This window comes from Clupea harengus, chromosome 3, assembly GCF_900700415.2.
Source record: "Clupea harengus chromosome 3, Ch_v2.0.2, whole genome shotgun sequence".
NCBI lineage: Eukaryota > Metazoa > Chordata > Actinopteri > Clupeiformes > Clupeidae > Clupea > Clupea harengus.
The window spans coordinates 8,328,784-8,353,536 of record NC_045154.1 but is presented as its reverse complement, the minus strand read 5'-3'; the positions used below and the strand labels follow the sequence as shown (position 1 = coordinate 8,353,536).

The 24,753-nt window shown below is 40.5% G+C and overlaps 4 protein-coding genes across 5 annotated transcripts in view; 1 reads left to right on the top strand and 3 right to left on the bottom strand.

The window, feature by feature from the left end:
- Positions 1 to 3,955: 3,955 nt before the first annotated feature.
- kti12 (KTI12 chromatin associated homolog) lies at positions 3,956 to 8,118 on the bottom strand. Of its 2 annotated transcripts, none has more exons than XM_031564452.2 (9): positions 7,827 to 8,118; positions 7,413 to 7,464; positions 7,258 to 7,310; positions 7,103 to 7,158; positions 6,902 to 6,981; positions 6,412 to 6,571; positions 4,852 to 4,914; positions 4,647 to 4,718; positions 3,956 to 4,258 (listed from the first exon to the last, which is right to left on the bottom strand). In XM_031564452.2, the coding sequence occupies exons 1-9, from the start codon at positions 7,975 to 7,977 to the stop codon at positions 4,118 to 4,120; spliced, it is 828 nt and encodes a 275-aa protein (XP_031420312.1). In that variant the 5' UTR covers positions 7,978 to 8,118; the 3' UTR covers positions 3,956 to 4,117. The 2 variants fall into 2 exon arrangements, with proteins under 2 accessions (XP_031420312.1, XP_012689038.1); XM_012833584.3 differs by having other exon boundaries at positions 3,956 to 4,261; positions 4,650 to 4,718; positions 7,827 to 8,116.
- Positions 6,853 to 24,753, top strand: part of slc28a1 (solute carrier family 28 member 1) — a 38,440-nt gene continuing 20,539 nt past the window's right edge. The window contains exon 1 of the mRNA XM_042703409.1: positions 6,853 to 6,985. The gene's annotated coding sequence lies outside the window, so the exon portion shown is untranslated. The remainder of the gene's footprint in view (positions 6,986 to 24,753) is intronic.
- On the bottom strand, positions 12,484 to 14,814 carry sec11a (SEC11 homolog A, signal peptidase complex subunit). The gene is made up of 6 exons (XM_012833639.3): positions 14,610 to 14,814; positions 13,999 to 14,108; positions 13,761 to 13,910; positions 13,234 to 13,353; positions 12,968 to 13,025; positions 12,484 to 12,860 (listed from the first exon to the last, which is right to left on the bottom strand). Exons 1-6 carry the CDS (start codon positions 14,658 to 14,660, stop codon positions 12,810 to 12,812), a joined length of 540 nt encoding a protein of 179 aa, XP_012689093.1. The 5' UTR covers positions 14,661 to 14,814; the 3' UTR covers positions 12,484 to 12,809.
- On the bottom strand, positions 15,105 to 24,439 carry znf592 (zinc finger protein 592). The gene is made up of 9 exons (XM_031564451.2): positions 22,473 to 24,439; positions 19,906 to 22,181; positions 19,611 to 19,789; positions 19,348 to 19,521; positions 19,100 to 19,259; positions 18,663 to 18,935; positions 18,032 to 18,144; positions 17,772 to 17,913; positions 15,105 to 17,511 (listed from the first exon to the last, which is right to left on the bottom strand). Exons 2-9 carry the CDS (start codon positions 22,159 to 22,161, stop codon positions 16,960 to 16,962), a joined length of 3,849 nt encoding a protein of 1,282 aa, XP_031420311.1. The 5' UTR covers positions 22,162 to 22,181; positions 22,473 to 24,439; the 3' UTR covers positions 15,105 to 16,959.

Genomic DNA, 24,753 nt, shown 5'->3' with positions numbered 1-24,753 from the left:
TATTCACTCTCTTTGTTTTTAAGATTTATTGTTTTTTGTCAATAAATCTTAACTTCATCACTTGTGTGAATGTGCTCTTGCTTTCATGATCTTGATGCATTCATGTCTTCAGGCTTGCAGAGCCAAACTAGAGATTAATTTCTGCAAGGAAATGAGAATTGTGATTGCTCAGCAGTAGTAGAGGATCACTTACTGATGGAGATAATTTCCAAACACTGTTAATGACTTAAGAATATAAAATCAAGTGCCTTGTATTATTAATTACCTTATATGAATCATGTACTTATGTAAGCAGGAACATGGCTTTTCTGTGTTTCTGCGTGTGTGTAACTTAGATTATTAGGTGCCACTTAGTCTGCATGTACAAGAGCATGTTTAGACGAGAGGTGATAAGAAGGGTCGAACTGTGCTTCTTCCGACCTTGTGCAAAACGTCCATCCTTGCCTCGGACGTCAGAAATCCACCACGTGGTTTTCCCTGCTGAACGCTAAACTTCTGTCTATATAAACCTTGTGAGTTTCAGCCTTGTGCTGGGAGTGAAACTGATTGCAATTGTTGTTTGTCTAATAAATATACTTATATGCAGCTCCGGAGTCCTGAGGCAACTATAGGGGGGGATTTTCACCTAACACTTACAGTTACCGCACCGATCAAACATAGGAATGAAAGCAGTGAACAGGAAACTGTGACAGAATTTGGTTGAACAAACTATACAAGAACACACACATCGATAAAGAGAGACCTCTCTATTGTCATCGTTGCAGTAGTCATAACATCAGTTAGCTTCTCCTCTGCAGGGACACGGGGAACACAAGAGTCATATACTGTATATGCCTATATATATGCATTCTGTGTGTCTCCAAAACACAGCTGATTTTGGATAATCAATACATTTAATGCAGGCATGACAGCAACCTCATAGTATATTCTTGTATATTCTGTTAAACATAGTATGTGTGCACATGTGTGGCTTGAAGAGAGATGGGCGATGAATGCAGTCATTTTCTGTGCACATGTTCAATTCCTGTGCCTGATCTGTGTAGTTGCAGTGGAGCAAACTATTGAGTGCATCCTTAGATTATATTGTTAATATCTTTAATAGGATTACATGTTTAGCACATTCAGTGCAGCAGCGCTTCAACAGATTGGGGTGCAGTCATGATGGCAAAGTCTGGAATTATGCAGTTACAGAGAGCTGAAGAAACAAGGGTGATTTGTTAGCAGAGCAAGCAGCTGTCAGAAACAGTTGGACATTTGCATCATTGTATTATTGCTCATTGTAAGGGCATGTATGACATGTATATTTAACAAGCTATTTTTGTATGAACAGACTATTTTGCCCTCTTTTGTATATCCCTTTTGTTGTTTATCCTTTTGTACTGTATATGCAACTGATGTTTATATTTTAAGATTAACATCTGAACAACGAACAATCTGAACAAAGACTGACAAACTAGGAGAGAGTGAAAAGAATACTAAGGACAAGCTGCACGCCATGTAAATACTTTACATTTTGTAATATATGTCTATATTTTTACTCTGCAAGTGCAATGGCATGAATGACATGTATATTTAACAAGCTATTTTTGTATGAACAGACTATTTTGCCCTTTTGTATCCTTTGTATATCCCTTTTGCTGTATATCCTTTTGTATATGCAACTGATGTTTATATTTGAAGATTTATATGTGAACAACCATCTCCCAAACTACAATAAAATGTCTTTTAATAAAATACACCCAGTTTTATACTTCATTTTCAACATATTTTTGAGACAGAAAGGTTTTAAACTATTCCAGTGGATGGCAGCACACTCAAACCCCAGGAACACCAAGTATAGCACCAAGCACAGTTTAGCTGATGAAGCAAACCACAGCACAAATTACACTCCCTCTGTTACAGCAAATTATAGGTATTACAACTACTTACACTGTAATAATGTGTAACTAAGAGGATTCAACATCCTTACCTCCAGTCTTTCAGTAATAAGTTAATAATGCTGTTAATAATAAACATTACGAACATAGGTTTTATTTGACTTCCAAATCCGTCATCAAAGATTAAGCACTTTTGGGCAGATTACTATTTATATATACTTATATAGTCACTTTCAGCTGACACAGACAAACTCAAAAGGGCGCAGGGAATGATCAGTACATAAATCTATTAAATCCATTAAATTATTTTTGTAATGTGAGTTTAGTGGTAAGAAAAAGTGAGTCATTATGTGTAGTCAAAAATAAGCAACATCAGAGTTTAGGGAGAAACACTACAACTTTTTTCTGGTGAGTTAAAGTTAATTCCCAAAACAATGACAGTATGCAATAAACAGTAAACAATGACAATGGCAGTAAATAGCAGTTACATAGTTAATATATAGGACCTCAGTGTTCAATACACACGGGGAGACTTGTGTGAACCACTTCAAATAGTGCATAATGGACATGGTTGGCTGTTTCTTAGCTAATATGAGCTGTTTCTGTATGCACTGCAAATTAAGCCATATTACAAATACCCTATCAAATGCATGCATTTCTCTCTTCACTTCTTCATTAAACGGTTCTTTGGTGAGAGGAAGTAGGCAGGCAGGCTGTGCTTTTCCGATCAATGTTTAATTATTTCACCCAATAACATCTGTTTTGCTCTATTGGCTTAACCATGCAAAAGGATTAGTTTGCTGTGAAATAATTGAAACCATTTTTAAAACTGTAATATGCAAGAACAAAATACCAGATGACACTTATTACATTTTTGGTCACTTGTAATTTTGACACTGATGAACAGCAATCTGTCTCTATCTGCAACAGATCGCACTGGATTATAAATGCTACAAAGATCTTTTATTAGCATTTATGTTTATTTAATGCTTTTATTGTTGTTCCATTGCTTGATATGAGCAAAAGCATCCTCAACAAATTCTACTACTACTACTACTCATAATAATTGAGTGACCAGCCAGCTATCTTACCAAAGAATGAAGGGGATTGGCTGTGTATAAACCAAGGACAAATGAGTCATGCTATTTAGGACTCATGTCACATTCAATGTCAGTACTTGGTCCTGTCACTTTAAAATGAGTCTTGACCACATCATAGTATGTAGTATGACATCAACACTGTCAGTGCTGCCACATTACTCAGGAACACATCTAGCAGGTCTCACACTCAGTTGCTTCCTGGAGAAGTAGATCTTCCTTGGATGGGAGGGTATGCAGTAGCCCACCATGTCAAATATGGAAGAATAGTGGGATTGTCACAGTGGGTCTTCTGTTTCAGAGAGGAGGGTACCATGGGTTGAGGCTGACCCGAGGTATGGCTTGATACGAGAAGAGTCATTTTGAGTGCATAAAAAAAAAATGTCAAACCTTTTAATCAGTATGTTTAGTACAAGGATATACATGATGTGGAATGTGTGCAGAAGCCTGATAACCTATTTTTATCTGGAATGTATTTGGCAGCTATACAGAACTAGGCTGAAATATATTCTTACTGGTTGAGACCACTGGCTCTGCAGGATTATCCACAAAGCTCAGAGAGGCTCAGGTTTGTGCTACATCATGCAAATTGGCACTTATGTGTATGCTACAGCTCTGTCAAACTTATTTACAGGACAGCCAGCATAAATCAGGATCTGAGTGGGTAAGCTCCGGTGAACTGGCTTCTCAGTCGAACTACTAACAAACTAAACTACAAACTACTATCCAAAGTTAGGATAGCAATCTCTACATTCAGGTATCAATGAAACAGACGCTCCAAAAGTATCTTTGAGTCCCAGACTAGCAACTAGCTGTCATCACAGACTAAAATGTTCAACCCTCTGACCTATCTGGTCAGAAAACTCCCAAACAGGCATTCATAGCTGGCCATTACTTTGCATGAGGGTTGCATGACCAAGTGTGGTGGACTGCTACTGTTTTTCACAGCACTTTCAAGTGGCACAGTAATAAAATACAAAGTCAGAGCTGGACATTTTTATTCATATATAGAAACATAGCATATTTCATAAAATGTCTTACAAAAATAAAACCGCATCTGTGTAAGAGTACAGACCAGGAAAATGGAAGTCAAAAATTCAACTGTATAACTGGAGCGATTCAAATACAATAATGTTAAAATAATTAGTGCATACTCTTGTTGAGATACTGCACAAACATGTTTGATATATGTCCAATGTTCTCAGTTGGATGCATTTTGGTGTAACTAATGAACTGACGTCGAAGCTTCCTCAGCTCAGCCATGTTGAGATTTCTGGTCAGCTCAATGTATGACTTGCAGTTAAGGAAACAAAGAGTTGTAAGCTGTTCGGCATCATATACCATGTATGTTATCAGCGTAAGGGTCACACAAACACACACAGACTGTGAATACAGAGGCAGTACTTATGAATTGTTTGGCACAAAAAAAGTTGTAAACCCTGCAAGACAGCCTTGCGGCAGCTGAACTAGCATGCATGGACAGAAGATTACTGCCACCTAATGTATACATTCATTCACACCATGCACATAATCCATCATTTTGTGTCAAACCTTCCAGAAAAGAAAGCAAAAGAGATTGACTGAGCCTACAAGAAGCAGAATAATTATTCTTTGACAGAAATACTAGGAACCAACTCATGCTAGTTCCTAAACTAGAACAATTGACCAAGGATATTTTTTCTGTTGCTCCAGGAATTGCAATTAGATCTCCAGGGATACTCGTCTTCTGAGAGTCAAGAATAGCCTGAAACATCACCAAATGTGAGGCACAAATATGTGGTCAAATGTGAGGCTTCACACATATTGGTTGCCAGTTTTTCTTGATAGAGCAGGATGCAAATACACAACCTAAAAAGGTAATACGAAAACACACTTACCATCAACACATCTTGGGTTACTTTGTCCAACTCATACAAAAAGTTGGTGGATGTCAGAGGTTGCTAGAAAAACAAGCAAGATGATATTTGCATTCACAAGGTCAAAGCAACAGGTAATTGTTTTGTGTATGTTCCAGTTGTATGTTCATTTGCATGAAGAGTGTGTGTTTTTGTAAGTGGACACGCACACGCATGCAGGTACGCAAACATCTGGACACCCGTGCTGTAATGATGGATTTAGTTGATTTTTGTGAATCAAAGTAAACAGACCTCCAGCAGCAAATATTAAACAATACATCTTTCTTTAAATGTTAATGTTGTGCTCTTATTTCATGGCCCTAAACAGAGAAACATTTAACAGTAATTGTACCATGTACAGACGTTTGGGCACCTGAAGGAGTTGCAAATCAGACATAATGTCTTTATGTTCCGCCTGAGTACATTCTCCGAGTCAACACACACCTGCCAGGATAGCACTGATTGGGTAGCCTGGTGATCCTTCTGACTCGTGTGGTTGGGCCCAGTGATTCATACCCACCTCCTCTCAAGCAACTGTGGGTCTCTTGAGTTCATGTGTGGCTGTTCTTAAAGATAAGGAGAATGGGATGGGCAGGTGCGTGTGGACTCGGAGAATGTACTCAGGCGGAACATAGGATGCTTTGAACTGAGACCCACAGTTCCAGAAACATCCCATTCTTCTTATCTTTAAGAACAACCACACATAGATCAAGAACACTGTAACACATGGCAGAACACAGAACAGTCAGGTGGATCTGCATGAGAAACCTTCCTGTCTCTCCCTTGATGTGCATCATTGTAAAGAATAAAACATTGTTCCTGTCCTTTCAACCACAGCCTGACTGAAGACTCCATTAATCTGTGGTTATAGAATTACCATCACAGCCTTCTAAGTCAAAACTTAGTAATACTCCTTTGGCAGATATCACTGCTTGCAAGTGGTTTTTGTAGACAACTAAGAATCTAGAGTTTCATTTTCACCCACTCTTCCTTGCAGATCACTGCTCGGTTCTGATGTCTTCTGTGTTCTAAGATGTCTTACACAAACATCATGTTTAAGATTTGCAAAGATATTCTGAGACTTTATAAGTGGAAGGGTCATTTGAACATCTGAAGAGACTTCAAAATGTAACAATCATACATTTTGCTCTTGAATACAACTATATACACAAGACATTTGTGTGTGTGTGTGTGTGTATTCATGTTTATAAATATGTGTGTGTGTGTGTTTTGTGTATTGTCATATGCCTCTCTGAAGTGAAAAATGAAAATAGGAAAGGTTTCCCTTACCTTGCACTGTATTTTTTGTCAAAAAAGCTAATCAGTCATGGACTTTCATATAGATAATTTAGCATCATCCATAGAAAAACATTTTCACAACCATTTTAATCTGTGCAAAATAAACAGTTACCAGTTCCTACTGGTGCCCAGAACACAATGGCTGGACGCGGCAGGCTGGATTTTGTCCTGACTGCATTTGGCCACTATCTTTACATACTGTGCTCTACATGTTCTGTTCATATGTACAAAAATGTCCCTTACACTCTGGGTGGACTGGTTAGGAGGCGGTGCTTTTCTCTTCAAGATAGCATCAGATATAGCCTCAAATGGAAGCAAGTCTTCTTTCTGGATTGAGAAAAGGGGGCTATCCCATCTGTTTCTGGAATCAGGTGCTTCAAAACGTAAAACTAGTGCATCTAGACTGCAAGAGAAAAATACAATGAGACATGTGAGCCACATTCCTTGTAGACTATTTGCTTACTCAACAGTACCAATTAGCAGCTAAACAGCCCAGCTAAATTCCATATATAGCCTACCATTGCATGAAGCAATGTTTTAGTTTTCAGGATTTTAGTATGCTGCACCAACTGCTAGTGGGGACAAAGTCTGAACAAGCTGCTTCAAAGGACTTGTTGTAAATTTTAAGTACTTTGTACCCGTGCCTATTCTGCAACACTTTCAAATCTGGTTTAAAGGAACGTGGTGCTTTGGATGGTACACGCTTCCAAACAAAACATGCATTTCTGCTTACATCTCCTGAGTGTACTGGGCACCGGATTCTCTACTCCTGTTCCAGCCTGAGCTTACTTCAGCTGACGTCAAACAGTAAACCTGGGTGAGTCATAATGGATCATGGTGAGATGGGCAGGTGTCTCACACAGGTTCATTCCAATTTTAAATATACAGAGGTTGGTTTGAGAGTTTGAGATCCTTTGTAGGCTGCAGTACATACCAGACAGTGAGGTGTTTGTGTGTGCTTGATTATACAAAAAAGCTCATATCTGTATCCTGGAAATAACAACAAATGGAAGCGTATTTAATTGAAAAGTAGCTTCTAACAAAAAAAATCAACGCAATGCAATGCAAATACATGAAGGAAATGTTTACCCTTAATGTAGTTCAATGAGTCCAAAATAACAATATCATCTTTGGTGACCTTTCTGAAACGTGAAAAAACAGTTCTTAACTTAACATAACTGTATTAAAGGAATTAGTTCCTACCTTGCATCAAGATGTTCTGGGGACACTACAGCTAAACTCACCGTTCTACTTCTGCTTTGAGAGCACCCCTCAAATTCTTCTCGTTTTGAGAATCTAAATAAATGCACATACAAGTTACTCACCAATTCAAAACAGACGGGGGTCATTTAATTGCACTACACGTCGGTCATTTGCGTAATATTAATAGCACACGAAACAGCAAAAATAAGTTGTAAAAACTCATCGCTAGCTTAGTTTGCAGCTAAATGAGTCTAGCTAGGTATTCTGAAATCATCACCCATCTGGTACACTGAATAAATTAAGCAGCACCGGCTGATTGCTATGGCTGGATGCACAGTGCATTGAAAGATTACAAGAGTCAATATTGTTATTGCATTTTAAATTCAGAATCTGCCTGACACTCACAACAACAGATGCTAGACAGTTAGCTGAACATATTCCATCTCGACACTCACCTGCATAGACCAAATTCTTTTCAATTCCCAAGATGTCATCATCTATAACGTGAACCTTTCTGTCTGTATGTTGTGTGAAATAATGCCTTAACTCCTCTGCACATTTGGATTTCCCACTACATGGATAACCACACATTATTATGAGGGGCATTTTTAACACGCTGTGAAAAAGTCAGACAACGTTCACACGTGCAGCAACATAAACTGTCCGACGATTTCCTTATTTTCTGCTGTACGTTCCTATGAGAGGACAGTTTCGGTTGGATATGCAGACTACTACTAGCGATCAAAATTATTTGTAACGTCATACTTCACGTGGCTAAATGCCATTGAGTTGGTGCACGTGGAATGCCTAAAGTAATCGGCTTGTTCATTGTGATATAGCATACTTAAGGCTGCCTGCCTAAAGTCGATGGAATGCCAACTGAAAAACCAAGAGGAGACCCCTTGGAGGAAGGAAGTGTGGTCGTGTTTGGATTGGCATTTACCAGCATATGAAGACAAGACAGTACCTAGACATTTAGACTCAAGTTTATTACTGTGGCATATTAAATCCATTTGCAACTTTTTTTCAATAATTACAAAGTTGCAGTCCATTTACAAACACGTAAAAAGCTAAGATATTTTTTTTTTGTCAGCGATCCACAACACAACAGCAAATCAGACCAGTTCAATTCATATCAATTTTATTTTACACACACGTGTGGCAGAATGGGAGGGGAAACAATCAGCAACATAGCAGAAGAAATCATAAATGTAGCATGATGAGCATACTAGCATACAAGTGGTAAATGTACACAGCATACATGTGGTAAATCTACATAATACATACAAAACAGCTTAGTGGGCATACAGTGTGCTCATAGCTCATATAGATAGATAGATAGATAGATAGATAGATAAACTTGTATTAATCCCGTTAGGGAAATTCAGGTGTAGTAGCAGCAAGGTAATGTCATAGGAATCAAGTATATACTGTACATAGAAATGAAAATAAATGTTTACAAATAAATAAAATAAGTAAGATAAGTACAACTCAGCTGGCGTAAATTAGATAAAAGTTATGTTCGGTTGTGGAGTCTGATGGCTACTGGTACAAAGGACTGGCCAAAGCGCTTTGTGGTGTGCCGAGGAGGGATCAGTCTGTGGCTGAACGTGCTCCCCATCTGCGTTAGCTCCTCATAGAGGGGATTGGGGGGGTTCCTCAGGATAGCATCCAACTTCCTACTTGTCCTCTCCTCCGCAACGCCCTCCAGGTTGTCCAGTTCTATTCCAACCACGGAGTCAGCCTTCCTTACCAGCTTGTTAATTTTGTTGGCATCCTTTGTGTTTCCCCCCCAACACACTACGCCAAAGAAGAGGACACTGGCTACAACAGACTGGTAGAACATCTGCAGCAGCCTATTTAATTAATTAAGCACACTTTGATGGACCTGAGCTGCCTAAGGAAGAACAGCTTGCTCTGCCCCTTGCTGTAGAGGGCCTCAGTGTCAGTCCAGTCCAGTTTGTTGTTTATGTGTACACCCAGGAACTCGTAGTTGTCCACCGCCTCCACCTCCTCCCCTCGGATGGTGATAGGAGTTGGGGGCCTCTTATTGCTCCGCCGGTAGTCCACCACCTTGGTCTTTTGTGATGTTGAGCTGGAGGTGATTGGTGTCACACCACCCTACAAAGCTCTCCACCACTCCAGGTGTAGGAGACAGGCTGTGGTCTGGGGGTGGGCATGCTGCTGCCTCCTGGGGTAGGGGGTTGGTGGTGGGGGGAAACAAGGTGTGAGTGGGGGCACTGGTGGTGGTGAGTGGGGACTAGGCTGGGGTGGAGGGCTGGGTGGCGGGAGGCGAGGTGTGAATGGTGAATGGGGGCACTGGTGGAGGTGATGAGTGGGGACCCCATCTGCCCTGCTGAGCTCATGGGCGTTGGGAGGTCAAACCTGTTGAAAAACTGGTTCAGCTCGTTAGCACAGTGTGACGGTGGTCAAGCAGGGGACTGATGAACACCCCGATGGATTTGTTCTTTTATTCCTGAACTGGATCCTACACAAATACAAAATAGTTGCCGTACGCAGGATCGCAGACAGGCATACCTCTTCTGTCTCCCATTCTATACAACAACACATTAATCACATTAAAGTAAACCAGTGCACGAATAATTTAAACAACAATGCAACAATGCTGTACCCAGGATCGTTAAAGGCCCTCCTCCACAGTACACAGTACATGTGCTGTCTGAAGCCCAGTTTTATTGATATTGGGAATTTTATATGTGTTTTATTGTGATGAGTAGTTATGTTGGTTGGCTTGGTGCATGTGCAATTTCAGTTATACACGCATAGTAAGGGTGGCAGGATGCAATAGCAGTGCACAATTGCCTAGCGAAAGCCGCAACGCCGTATGCAGTAATGCAGTATGCCGGGATCCGTAAAAGAAATCAAACAAGCAGTCAATTATTTCCCCCTAAACTGTCATTTATTGCACAGCTTTTCGTGGCTCTTGACATTTGCGCTTGGAGGGGCAAACATTTTATAACTGATATCAGTACACTTTTGAAAAGTTACTAGAACATAACATTTTACATTTTGGATTAATGGATGTTGAATGTTTGCATTTGAGAAGGTATGTTAAATACTAAATAAAGGCAGAACGATGCATAATTCTGTTCTAGTGATAGAATGTAATGATATGCACCCATCTAATCTGTCGTTTTTCATTTTCCGATTTTTGAGTCAGAATGGAAATCCAAATCAGCTTTTGAAATCTGTTTTCCGATTTTCGTATGAACGTAAGGTACACGGACCCAGAAAACCCGACGGCTTTTTGAGGTGTTAATAGGCCTGCCAAGACTGCTGTCTGGAGATTTAACTGGGAAATATTACAGTTGAATCAGCGATTCTCATCATTTCATTCCCTTTTACCTTGCTCTGCTAGCTGGTAGGCCCAGGCCTACTTGAAATAGGACGTATTAGAAATCGACGAATGTCCATAACTGCTCTTTGCATAACAGGAAGATAGCAAGCTGAATCACCGCACAAAAGAGGAAACTCGCATCTAACCTTATCCGTCACAATGTGATGTCACATGACATGAGTGCTCAATTTGAATTAATTTATTACAAAACCAAATATAATGTATGTCTTACAATCATTGCATATAGTATGCCTATAATGTACATTGCATTACATTTCAAGAAATATTTCTTGCAGTTTTTCTTAGTTGCTTTAGTACATTTCTTAGATAAAACTGTTCAGCCTCCATATCATCTATTCACGTATGCACATCATGACAGCGATTTCTCATTCTTTTGAACATTTTGGAAATGCTTTTGCACATTCTTGCTCTAGAGTTTTTATCGCACCTGACGACCACCATAGTTTCTCCTACTGACTTGGAAAGGGAGACATATTCAGTTGGTTGCAATCTGCAGGTTCACCGCTAGATGCCACTTAATCCTTCCTACCTTTAACCTGATCTGTAGATTCTTGTGCGTCCTGCTTATCATATAGGTAACGGATCGAACTATCGTTTTATCTAACGACCAAAGGGTCATGGTGATGATTTTTTAATGGGCAGTTTTTTAATTCTCTCGTAATACTTTTGCAATTAGCATTTCCTTGCATATTTTTGTATTACTTCACAAACTTGTGTGACATCAGAAGAATTACAAGGTTACTCATCATGTATTGCGTGGGAACTCAAAAGTATTGTAAGGAACCATATATATAAGAGCCAACCAAATAACACACGTATCCATATTTTGAAGAAAAAATACAAGGTTTTACAGATTGAAAATAACATCCAGTTTCTCCAGTCACCATTACCCTAACGGTCATGCCCCCTAACGGTCATTTTTTTAAGCTACCTTTGCTTTACCCCACAATACTTTTGCATTCCCTTACAATAAGTTTTGGGATTTTTCACACAATAGCATACATTTTGCATTACTTCACAATCCTTTTGCGATCCCACTACTCTTGGTCTATTTGCCACTAACATGCAACGCCACGACTTTGAGCAAGGGAGCTAGAAAAAACATTCCCACCATGACTCTTAAGGAGCTCTGTACCATATGACTCAGTGGATCTCACATTTTTTCTCTTTGCTGTTGGAGGACATGCATTTATAATTTCACAACTGGGTGGATTTATTCTGCAAATGTAATGACATCCTTGTCAACTGGCCAGTTATGGGCATGGCGTGAAATTTTAATATTTTCAACAGATCACTTCTTAACTGAAAACATGTTGTAGTATAGGCCAATATGCATGCATAATCATGTTTGACTAAGACAGAGATGGGCTCTTCATTATAGCTTCAACTGTGATTTGAAGGAATGTTGAAACGTGGAGGTATTGGCATGACTTCTTAAATACTGTAGTAATGCTGATGTGTCAATACTGCTGGTTGGGCCAAATTGTTTCTGACTGTACCTGAAAATGGAAATAGCTCTATATACACAGAATCAACTGCATCTGGTCACAATCAAATAATCCCACATTCTAAATACCAGTATATGATCTAAAAATCTATATGGGACAGAATAGCTATTTTGTGATCACCTGTTAAATCTTTGGATGCTGGCAAATGTGGTCACACGGTTTTGCAACATTTGCCACAAAGACATTTGTAGATCCTAAAATCTCATAACCACCAACAGACTCAAACTGGCTCAACATTTTTATTTATAATCAATACAAAATTCTTCATTATGAAAGAGGTTTGACAATGGCCAGATATGTTGCAGTATAGAGAACAAAATGAACCACAAACTTAAAACAAGGTATAAAATGTATAACATCTTTAATGTTGTCATCTTTCATTCACAGCGTGTTATTTGTACACTGCTAAACGTGGTAGAAAATCCCATTTTAACCATGTAACAACAAGTGCATGATTTACTGGAGCAAACTTAAATACACCATTCAAAAATGCAGACAGCTGGATGAGTACAGTATTTAGCATTTCCAGGTTACCGCTGGTGGGACATTTCTTACTCTCTATGAACCAAGACAAAGAGGCCCAGCATACACAGCACAGCATACTGCAAGGGAAACAAGATCAGTGGTTAAATACAAAACAAGTTTAGAGGTTAAATACCAAATCATACAGCCTCTACCAAAATAAGTGATTCGAAGTATAGGGACTTACCTTGAATTTAGGGTAGTCATTCATCAAAATGGTCACAATCCCTATATATGGCACAAACCTATGGGGCGAAAGAGCAATTGTTGTATTGGAGACTTTTCAAATCTTTATAAGCCTATACACAGAAAACAATGGAATATGGCCACTGTGCAGCCCTTGTTTACTTGAAATGGCACCCAAGATGCAAATCCTCTCATTTTGCAGCGACTATGTTTTGAATGTGTAGGGCTTCCTGTCACATAGCCATGGCTAGTAGGACTGTTGCTTACCCTCTAGCTCTCCCCACCACATCTTTCTTCTCCAGCCAATGTTGGCCTTGCTTATACAGCCCTCGGTCATCCACGGCATTGTTGTCTCCCTTTGTCAAGAACTTAATGTCTCCATTCTCCCTGGAAGCAGACAGAGGTAGAGCAAAGACACCAGGTTCTTAATTGTTTGCAGAACGGTCCATCTCAGACCACAGAACTATACAGCACACAGCCTGGGAGGCTAACGGGAGTGACACGTGTGTTTATCTGTCCTTCACATGACCATATATTATCAGGATGAATTTGAAGCTGACACCAAAACCAGTTGCTTACAAAACATACCTTACATTGTGGTACATTGCTGTATTCTGTTACTTTAAACTTTTACTATGTTAAACAGATTGGCATCGGGTAAATCATAGAACTGGATATGCAGTGAACAAACAAAGCTTTACCTATATCCAAACAAAGTCCACACCAAGTGTCATTAAAGTGTTGTGTATAAAAGCAATGGCAACATCTCTCAGTGTGGGGACAAAGCAACTTACTTCTCATGGATTTTCAGCACTCTGTGCACAATAGGAATCTCTCTTCCCTCAATTCTGAAGACCACAATCTCTCCTACTCTGATAGGGTCCTCCACTCTATTTGTTAGGAACAAGAGATCTCCTCGGTGAAATGCAGGCTCCATACTACCACTGAAAGAGAGGACATCAACATGAGTACAAGGAAAAATATTGGCTAGTTTATTTGATAGCGTGTTAAAGATGTAACACGATAACCCACCTGAGAACCACAACAATGGGACTCTCACTGCCCGTCACGACCATTAGGCCTTTCCAAATCATCAAGGCTGAGGACACTATCATCCCAAAATTCAACACCTGGTAGTAGAGCTGCGGGAGAACGGAGATAGCTTCTGTTAACCATATGGCTATGGTCCTCTGAAAGACAACTACTGATTTTCACATTAAAAGCATGTAGCATGGCAACACCCTTCTCAGTTGCATTGCATCGACCGTTTGGTCTGATAATTGGTATTGAGCAGGAGACATTTCACAGAATGCTGGTTGGTTTATAACGGGTTCCTTGATCATCAGCTATAAACCTTTGTGGTGTTGGGTCTCTAAATAAGTGGCTAGCTCGCTAGCAAGTAAGTTAAGACTTAAGAACACGTCTTTGTTTGCCAATCACACAATACAGGCAGGCGTCTATATGTTTCCCATACACACATTTAATTCCACTGATCATATGGCAAATAGTAACAATTTCAGAAAAACCGCTAGGTAGGAAACGTTACTGCATCTAGTCAGAATGACGTGTATTAACAGTTCATGCTCTCTGGCTACATAGCACGCTAGCTAGCTAGCCAGTCAACTATTTTACATTTTCCTTACCTGGCGCTTATTCATTCGCCGAACATCATCGAGGAAGTCTAAAGACAACATTCTGTCATAGATGGTATTCCCGCAACAACTAGAAAATATGTTGTGGAAACAATGAATAACACTGCACCAAAACGTATATTCGCTACACTAGCAATTGGTTTTCGAGGCACAGTGGCGGTGCAGTCTCTTCCGGTGTGTTTTGACACCGGAATCCCGCCCACAGTGAAAGAACTCAGTTCTGAGCCTGACATGGGTAACAGACCTGGAGTCAGTGTGCAGAGCCAGTTTAACACCATCTTCTCCGTGTTGGAGTGCCAAAAAATAGTGATTAAAAGAAAATATTATATCTATATCTTGCTAGAATTGAGCCCTATATCAATTACTGAACATTTAAAATGACGCTAATTTGTGTTGTAATGAAAGATGTAGATAACAAACATCGGTTCCTGCTGAAGATGCCAATAAGGATCCTGTATGGAACTCAGTACACATACAGCATGCAGATTACAGACATATGAGTTTTATTTGCAGTAATCTGAAGTAAACATACCAGCAAGGCTCAATGCCCAATGCAGGTTAAATAGATATATGATGGCTTATGAAATGCTTCCGATGACAGACCTTGAGATTGCATTATGGCTGTACATGGATTAGAGTGAAATCCTTGATATTACTGTATGCATATTATCAAAAGTACAAAGTTTCTCTTAATGGTCAGTATAAAAACAGACGTGTGAAAGATTTAAGGGAGCCATTTTGTAGAAAGTGGATCTACTTTTCTAGGATGACAACAACTATGTTGCAACGGTTGATAGATGGACACGCACTTAAATAGAAAAAATTACATTGTGAAGTCAATGTGACCATAAATATACATCTCCAAAGTAATTTATAAAATTGAGTAATATGGGAGATAACATATCCTTAAAAATAACTCTATTAACGACTACCCTAGAACTGCTCAAGACAACTTGTTTTCAAATTCAGACCACTGCGGTATACATGGAGGTAGGACTACCAGTTGAACTCACATATACTGCAGAACCACACATACATGCATCCTTGATAGTAGATCTTGCGTTAACACGGCCTATACCACATACAATTAGCAAAAAAAGTGTTGCCTTGATTCCACACAATTCTTCATTGACAACTCAACAATCATCCCAAAGAGTAGATGTTGATGGACCATACTGCTTAGCTTACATACTGAATTTAACACCAGTATGTAAACATCTATGAAACAACATGAACATGAAAACAAGAAACTACCGAAGAATAAAACAAAATTATAAAATGAGACTGATATTTCTGAATGATATTTCCCATAGACAACACCAACATCAAAGTGTACAATGGGACAACAAAACATGATGTGCATGTAAAGCAAATCTACGGTCAAGCCGATCTACTGTATCTAACTACAAAAGTGCTACTTTTGATTGTGAGAGTGGCTCATTTAAAAGTGAAAAGACAACTTTCTCTCATAAGGAACACAAAACCACATTTTCTCTGAGATCAAATACCTGGGTTAAAGATAGCATGTTAGCATTTAGGGAATTATCATCCCAAACTGTCAAATACTGCTAAATCTCATTCATGTATTCATCATGGGCAAATTGCATTATTCTAAATGACCTCACCTTGGACATAATACATCTGTTACTTTAAGTCATTGCGTATTAAACAATAACTTTCAATACATAATATGGCTACCAATTGCACAAGCCGACATTACTATGGCAATAAGTCCTGTGATACATCTCTGATGAAATCTAATTCCATTCTAAATTATCTTTGATGACAGATCTTTGGTGACCCTGAAAACTGTCTCTGAAGTGCCTGATGACTGACCACTAGTTTCTTACAATATACAATTCATATAAAATGTTGTGCCTGGACCGCTGTGTGTTGCCATGTACCAAAAACATTTGTTCTACTATATTTCAAAATACATGTATCATAATTATGGACGTAAATGTAAAGAAAATAATTTACGATTATCATCAACACATACTAAGGAGACATAGATATAGGATTATGTATATATACATATGTATATGTATACATATACACACCAATATTCTGTACATATATGAGTCAAAATACAAAAGACAAAACTCACAGGACTCACTCCATCCACATCATACTGAACTCAGTTCATTTGCACCTTTTCAGAGCAAATATAGAACTGTAATTATCCTTCTGAAAAAAACGTTCATGAGTAAACTAGACATCTGCATTTACTGTAAGGCAACAAGTTTTAAGTACCACAAATCGTAGCCGCATACTCTGCAAATAAGCTTCCTTCTAAAAATACAAAGATGGTAGCAGCTTCTGAGTGGTTTGGAAGTCTCTCTCATTGCTCGTTTGCTCCATCTGTAAATGGCACCGCACTCATTTCATGAGTCTGAATGTGGAGGCGATATAACGACTCCTCAACAAAAGTCTCACTGCATTTGTTGCATTGTAGTAGGGTAGTTTCCCGGGTAACTGAGGAAACACTGTCCTCTGACGATGGTGCCGATAACGTATCTCTCTTACTCAGCTTTTCAGCACAGAGCGCCTCTGGTTTCTTCTCCTTAGGCTTGTGATTTTGCATCTCATTCTCTTCCTCATCATCTTCCTTCTGCACTTTCTGATTCTCCGGCTCCTTGACCTTGTGGACGATGAAGAGGTGTCTACTGAGCGCTAGCTGCGAGGTGAAGCAGAGGCCGCAGTTCTGGCATTGGGGAGTGTCAGGATAGGTCTTGTGTTGAGGTATGTGCTCCAGGAAGAGGCCCTGGTCGTCTGTGGTGAAACCACACTTGGAGCAACGGAACTGGGGCTTCAGGCGCTTCGCTGAGGAGCCAACTGGTGGGGCACCATCACCTCCCCCAACCTGCGTCTCCTTGGCACTTCTCTTTACAGTCTGTCGGCCAGAAAATAAATAAATTCAACATGTCACAACCATACACTAAATATTATGATTATGCAGTAAAGGCTACCGCAATGTGATGTCAAAAGGAGCCTCCCTGATTGATCTTCAATCTTTGGGGTTTTTGTTTCAACAATCATGTTCATGTTACAAGGTGTAAGGACTTCAACTGGGTTTCACTTTTGATGAGATGTTCTACCAAACAAACATAAATATTATGCACTGTGACATTAAAGAAGAGGCATATGACTGACCTCTCTTGAGGGCTTGTTTGTCTCCTGAGACGCCACTTTGGACATCTGACTAAAATCTGGATTTTTTATTCCATGCATCAGGCTGATATGGTTCTTCAGCATGAAGTGTTTGGTGAAGGTTGGCTTCTCGTCTGTGCAATACCTACATGGACAGATGCAGGCAAAACACAGATGTGGTCAGAGATGGCCTTTAGCTGACCATGCCAATCAATTAGAATGATACTTAACTGGCAAAAGCAGACTAACAAATAGAGGCTCACCAGCATGTATAGACTTTCTTCTTGCCGTCATGGTCGTTGCGAATGTGTCGCCTGAGACTCATGGAGGAATTGAAGGACCGATCACACTGTCGACAGGGATGCCTTTTCACTGACTGTGAAAAACATTGACATGATTCTGTGAGATTTACAAGTAGTGCTTACTTAGACTTCCTGATATCATCATCAAAGATGAACAGGATCCCTCCCCCTGCAGTATTTCCCTGAAATCTAGAACATCAGTCCAATCTGAAACTCATTATTTTTCACTCTTTAAAAAAAGTATTGATCTAGTTCCTACAATAGTTTAGCCTCCACCCACTGCATCATTTTGAAAAAATTGCCAAGAAGCAGGCAAGGGGCTGAGAGTTTACTAGACTGAGAGTCGATGAATATCATGACATACAGAAGTCCAAAAGGTTGATTCTATGTCAGCATCGGCCTTGCAAGGGTTAGGATGATCCTGAACAGTAGATGGGGGTGTTGAGCCATTTTCAACCCATAATTTTGTTAATAATTTAACCAGCATTGATGTGTTTCACCACAGTTCATTGATATAATTTAGTTTACAGCTCAAAAACACATTTTAGGATGCACCTACATTTTAACTGTGTGTATTTAAAACTAAACAGACCTTGCCATGGCTGGTCTTCATGTGAGTGACATAGGTGTCCCTGTCCGGCAGACAGAGCAGGCACTCTCCACACGTCCATCCGGCATTCTTCATACTGACGGTGGTGCTGCTGGACTTGCGCACCGGAGGGTTCTCCCTCTTCACTCCTCCGTCAGTGGGGTGCCTCACTCGTGGCCGCTGCACTGTCGTGGAGGCCTCCTGCCGCTGGGAACTGGTCTCTGCTTGTTTTGTGCTTTTTGAGGCTTCTCCTCTGAAAACTCCACCATGAATCTCCTAGAGCAGCAGTAACAAAAACAATGCATATTTATGCATCTATGCCTAGCAGGCAGGGTTATATGTTTCCATAACACATAACATCTTTCATTCTCTGTACAGCGGAGAAATAAAAGACTGGCTTGCTATAGCAACCATGTGAATATGGAGTGATGTAGACAAACCTTAAAATGCTGCACCAACAGATGTTTCTGCATAAAAAACGCAGTGCATTCAGGGCACTTGAAAACACAGGTAGCAAGCTTTTTGGCACGTTGACTGAAGTGTTGAAACAACAACTGCTTCTTCTTGAAAACAGTCTCACAGCAACACTTATATATTATCCTGTGAAAACAAAGAAACATTGTTCAGACCCCGATTCTTTAAGGAAAAAATTTGTTTGTGTGTGTGTGCGAAAAGATCATCTACTTACTGTGGAGACAATGTGCTGCCATTATGCTTGTTCTTGATGTGGGTCCCACAGCCATCAGATGTTTTGAAGGCAACTGGGCAGGCAGAGCACTTGTAGAATACTTCACAATGCTTCTCCTCAATGTGGCTCTTGAGAACCGTAAACGATATGTAGAGCATTTCACAATGAATACACCTGCAGGAAGAAGAGCAAGTGCGTTCAACAATAACCAAAGGAAAATTCATGAGAAAATACAGAAGGATGCAGGTTTCACTGCCACTTACTTGTATCCAACCTTCCGACAGTAGTGAAGGCAGTTCTCCTTGACGTGTTTCTGTATGTCCACAGAGCGACTGACTGCTCCACATTCGGGGCAACAGTAGGGAGACTTGTGGGTGTGGATTCGTTGATGTGCCCTGAAGCTGCACTTGTTGGGCAATAGCATGGTGCACACCTTGCACATCTGTGTGCAACATACAAAAAAGTAAGGTCTCATACCCTCATGTTAAGGCACAAGAAATGGGGGTTAAATATATCTAAGAGAGGGACATAAGATTCACTATATCTAGATTTACTCACCAGTCCATCTCTTTCCTCTGACAGCTTTTGGTAGTGACCTGCAAGTGCTCTATAATCCGCCATCTGGTCGTTGCACTCCAGGCATTTCAGTCCGTGTCGGACGATTCTGTCTGGATACAGGGGCATGGCTGGCTGGCTTTTAACAAACTGCACAGAAGGGGCAGATGAGCTTGCAGGCAGGGGGCGCTCTACTGTGGATGGAGAAAACATCTGGTTGACCGGAATTGGCTTCATGAAGAGCTGTGTGCACTGCATCACGATGCCTTTGTTCTTGTGTTCCCGGGCGTGAGCCAGCAAGGCGCACTTGTTGAAAAACACCAGTGTCTTGGCGCAGTGGGTGCAGGTCACTTCGATATGGACGCTCTTCCGGCTGTAATGGCACGCTAGACTCTTCTGCAGCCCAAAAGAGTCACCGCACTCAGCACAGCTGTAGCCCTGAGGTGGTAGGCTAATATTGCACTCAGGTGGAGGGTTCAGATTAGGTACATACGTTGGGACGGGGTTGGAGTAATTCAACAATCTGTTCAGGGTCATGGCAGCCGTGTTGGGGATCACAGCCCGTGAATTTGGGGTTGCCTTTTTGACCTGGTGAACCAAAGGAACACCACTGCAAACAACTGTCGAAGACAGCTGGGACTGGCTTTGTCTTTGTGAGGATGACCTGGCGGTGACAGAAGCAGCAACACTATGGGGAACTAGGTTTAGGTTGGCAAGATGTAAGGCTTTAGGGAGGAAGCCAGTGTTGGGAGCAGAGCCTGCTTGGCCTGATGACCCTTTCCTTTGCTTCTGTCCCTGTGTAGTCCTCCTAGCACCGCCACCAGCAAGCTGTGAGAAGGTTGTCTTCTTGGAACTCCCTGGTGACTTGCTTTTTGCCGTACGGGCCCCTGTTGTGAGGGTCCTGGGGGAGCGGTTCTTTTCATTTTCAAAAATGACATCACCAGTCACGTCGGGGGAGCGGTGCACAGGCGTCGTCTTGGAAGAGGACTCCTCAACAGAGGAGGGAGCAGGAGACCACTCAATTGAAGAGTTAAGGTCCTCTGCCTCAGAATCAGGCAAAACACTGGTAACAGTTCTCTTAATTTGGCCAGATGAGGTTTTGATGGTCTTTATTCTAACTCTAGGTATGGCTGGAGATGAGCTGGGTGCCAGTGCAGGAGATGCTTTACCACTGCTGTCACTGCAAATGCTCATGGGACTGTCTGGTTGTTTGACCAGGCGCTGTTTGACAACTTCAAGAGGACTCCGGGGGCTCCTCGGTGAAATGGGCACTTTCGGGCTGACCTTCACGGTTTCATTAAGAGGCATGGACACTTCTCTACTGATTACTTCATTTGGATCCTTTCTGGCATTTAGAGCTTCCAGTGCCTCAAGGCAAGATGATATTTTAGAGGTTGGCGGTTTGACACTTTTACGAGATAAAGTTGTGTTTGTCTCAGATACAGGATGCTTGTTTCTCTCACCAACATTGTTATGGTGGTCCTTCATGGGCACATCTGCAACATCACAAACATTTGCCGGTGTTCGCAGATCTTGTACACTGTAGTCGAATGTTATGTCTTCCTTGTCAGACATGATGCCGGCCTTCACAACATTCACAGTTTCGTTAAGGGGGTCTCTTTCATGACACTGGTCAGTCAAGCTGTAGGGCTGTTTTCTTCTTTGATTGTCAGGCACAGGGGTGTCTGCAGGTGTGAAAAAAGGGACTGTTGGGTAGTAGGCTCCCTCTGTTTGCTTTGGAGCATCAATCACCCCATTGGTCTGCATATCCTCAGACTCTGGACTGGATATGGGACTAAACTGGGGCAATGACTTTGCGAATGATGAGAGTCTTTCTGCCTTGTATTGTGAGGGGCCTTTTTCCAAGAGACTTTTAGAGCAGTCTCCATTTGTGGAGGGGCTATCGACTTTAGAAAAGCTGCTGTGACCAACATGGTGTGTGTCAAGGGATCCTCCAGCACTCCTGAAGCCATTTTGTAGTAGGTTCCCAAAATGTGGGTTCTCTTTCTCCACCACAGACTCATAAGACTCCTGTCGGCTAGTGTTTTTCACGATGACACTGACAGCAGGTATGTCAGTTGCACATACAGAGTGTGGAGGAGAAACACTCTCATCCATACATATGCCTGTGTGTTTGAGGTGACTCTCTGTCTCATCGTGACTCTCCGAAATGGCTTCTTTGGCGTCCAGACCAGTGGCATCAGGGATGTCAAAAGCCGCCAAGAGGTCATCAAAGTCTGGGGTCTTCATGTCACCCATTTTGGAGATCTTAAAACAAACTAATGAAAGATAGTCTGCATTACTGCCATTGCTGAAGTTAAATGTGCACTTTGCTATCATCTTCACTTTCTGAGTCATATTTTTGACAAACTTCAGTAAGATAGGTCAACTCAAGATCCTAAAAATGTAAGTCCGTGGCAGAATATGATAGGACAGATATGTTGCCTTTTCACATTTAGGCTACTGTACATTCTTAATATTTCAAAAGACATCAAATTGAAGACAATTACGTAATGCAATGCCCCAGTACCATGTCAGCAGAATCCAAGTAAATGGTAAATTGCACTTACCATCTGAATTTTGCTTATTCACCGATGTACTTCTGTGTAGATAATCATGATGCTGTTGTCCAACCTCGGGCCTGAGAGGGTGCGTGGTATCATATGTATTGTCTTAATTTCACCCTACAATTGAATGATGCACTGTCCTAAAACTAAACGTTGACCACAACCCGCATGGTGTGGACACACATGGATAAAGACGAGAAAAAAGGCTAACTTGTAAAAGACACTGCTTTAACCTCATGACATATTTTTTGACAGCTAGCGCTACTGAATGTTCCTCACGTAGCATTCAGGTTTGGCCAAACAGTTTGCTATCCATCCGTATAAGATACAGCTAGCTACCTAGCTAGCAAATCAATGTGGAGCTGCAGATGACGTTTTTTGGGCACATAGATTATTCTTCCGTGGCAAGGTCATTATTGTTGTACATTAGAAATAGAGACACTTGGTATTGTTTTTAGACACCACCACGGTAGAAGGCCACTTGTTATCAAGCAAGCTTCTTCAGCACAACTGCAAAACACCGATAAACGTAGCCACCTAGCTAACATTAACAACGCTAGCGCGATACTAGCTAACGAACAACGTTAGCTTGGCAGGAACCCTTTCGATATAATAGCACTTAAGCCACGAAACGATCCTTACCGTTTCATTAGAGGTAAATGTACCCACTCCCAAATCATAGATCAAAGCTGTGTGCACAGTTGACTACTTCATAGATATTTAACAGCATACTGCTAGCGAGATACCTATGCTAGCTAGCTTCCCATCTAGCTAGCTATGGTTTGTAGCTAGCTGATGATATTTTGTCAGGCTGCCTCTTATACATATGATTAATTTTGTCGAATATACACTAGGGACAATACTACCTAAGTCAAAAACATTAACGCTTCACAATGCAACATAAATCACAAACACAGCATTGATCATAAAGCGTGTCTCTGTTTTTTAATAAGACTAGCAGCTAGTACTAACTAGCTAGCTATCTAGTTGGGTTGTTGTTTACAGTTCGCGTTTATGGCTGGCTAATGTGGACATTTCCTGTCCATCTACTGCCTGCTTGCTCAATTAAGGACCCCAGCGTAATGTTGTAACCTTATACAGCAACTGCATTCATCCTAAAATAAACGTATGAGATAGCCCGTGAGCATTGCAATAGTTCTCCTTTCACGCACTGCCACAGATTAAAATAATATATGAGTCTCATCGGTTGAATCGATAAAAATGATCGCTCACATTGTCACTTGTATATGAGTTCACGAGTTCGTCTTAAAATATGCCTGATCCGAAATGTCACCAATCCAACCTGTGTAGGAAAGAGAGAGCTGGTTAATCAGTTGAGATTGGCTTGAATGCATGAGCTTTAAACTTGGTATAACCTGAACTAAAGTTTCATTACAACCTTTAGTGTATTTTGGAGTTTATGATGTTTTTTTATGAAATATAGCCTATACATTGAATAAAACACACATATTGTAAAATAGTGATTATTGTAAAGGACATTTAGAGTATAATAATAATATTGAGCCTACTCCAAATATTAAACATTCTTGTTAATGAAATTGCTTAGCTTTGGGGCATGTGGATATTTAAAGACCCAATAAATTACCTTTGAAATATCTATCATGAAGAACTCAAATGATAAATGCATGACATGATCGAAGCAGTTCTAGACAATGTTCACCAGGAATACTTTTAAAAGGAATAGACAGTAGGGCTTGTTTTGTTTAAATTACATTTGTTTACACATATTTGTAGCTTGGCAGACATGTTTCAAAATGCCCCAGACACTCTTTTTCACTCTTTTCTTCAATTGGGCACGAATGGTGTAGTGATCCCAGAGAATGGCCTTCAGCATTTACTGCAAAAGCATATTAGGTTTGTCTCAGGTAACTATGAATGAATGTATTCAACATTAATTTGATTGAAACTGTATCTTTTACACAGCCTTTTCCACTTCCCAGCAGAACCAGACAGGTGCGTGAAAGCCTGTAGCTGAGCATTGGGTCATAGGGAGAGAGTATAGACACATATACTTGTGTGTGTGTAAATATATATATATATATGGGCCATTCTACCGAATTGGTGCAAAGTGTGGTCCCACAACAAGAAAAACTATTTACAAAACAATTAAGTATTCAGACATAGATATTTACTAAGAATATGTTATGGTCTATTTAAACCCAAGACATTAAATGAGATAGGGATAAGCTAAATATATACAAAATCATCATTTATAGGATACTTTCTATTGGGAAGTAGCTGTCCCCAACCCTGGCATCTAAAT

Bases quoted from the DNA above. Each gene is read 5' to 3' on its own strand.
- kti12 (XM_031564452.2), bottom strand. From the start codon at position 7,977: ATGCCCCTCATAATAATGTGTGGTTATCCATGTAGTGGGAAATCCAAA. The intron at 6,982-7,102 runs GTATGTACTGCA...TGACTCACCCAG, and splicing joins CACAAACACCTCACTGTCTG to GTTTACTGTTTGACGTCAGC. The intron at 4,259-4,646 runs TCCTTGGTCAAT...AAGTCATACATT, and splicing joins CTGGAGCAACAGAAAAAATA to GAGCTGACCAGAAATCTCAA.
- sec11a (XM_012833639.3), bottom strand. From the start codon at position 14,660: ATGTTGTCTTTAGACTTCCTCGATGATGTTCGGCGAATGAATAAGCGC. The intron at 14,109-14,609 runs GTAAGGAAAATG...GTTCTCCCGCAG, and splicing joins GGCGAATGAATAAGCGCCAG to CTCTACTACCAGGTGTTGAA. The intron at 13,911-13,998 runs GTGGGTTATCGT...CCTCTCTTTCAG, and splicing joins CCCATTGTTGTGGTTCTCAG to TGGTAGTATGGAGCCTGCAT.
- znf592 (XM_031564451.2), bottom strand. From the start codon at position 22,161: ATGGGTGACATGAAGACCCCAGACTTTGATGACCTCTTGGCGGCTTTT. The intron at 19,260-19,347 runs GTAAGTAGATGA...TTGTTTTCACAG, and splicing joins GGCAGCACATTGTCTCCACA to GATAATATATAAGTGTTGCT. The intron at 17,512-17,771 runs GTCAGTCATATG...TCTGGCCGACAG, and splicing joins CAAACAAGCCCTCAAGAGAG to ACTGTAAAGAGAAGTGCCAA.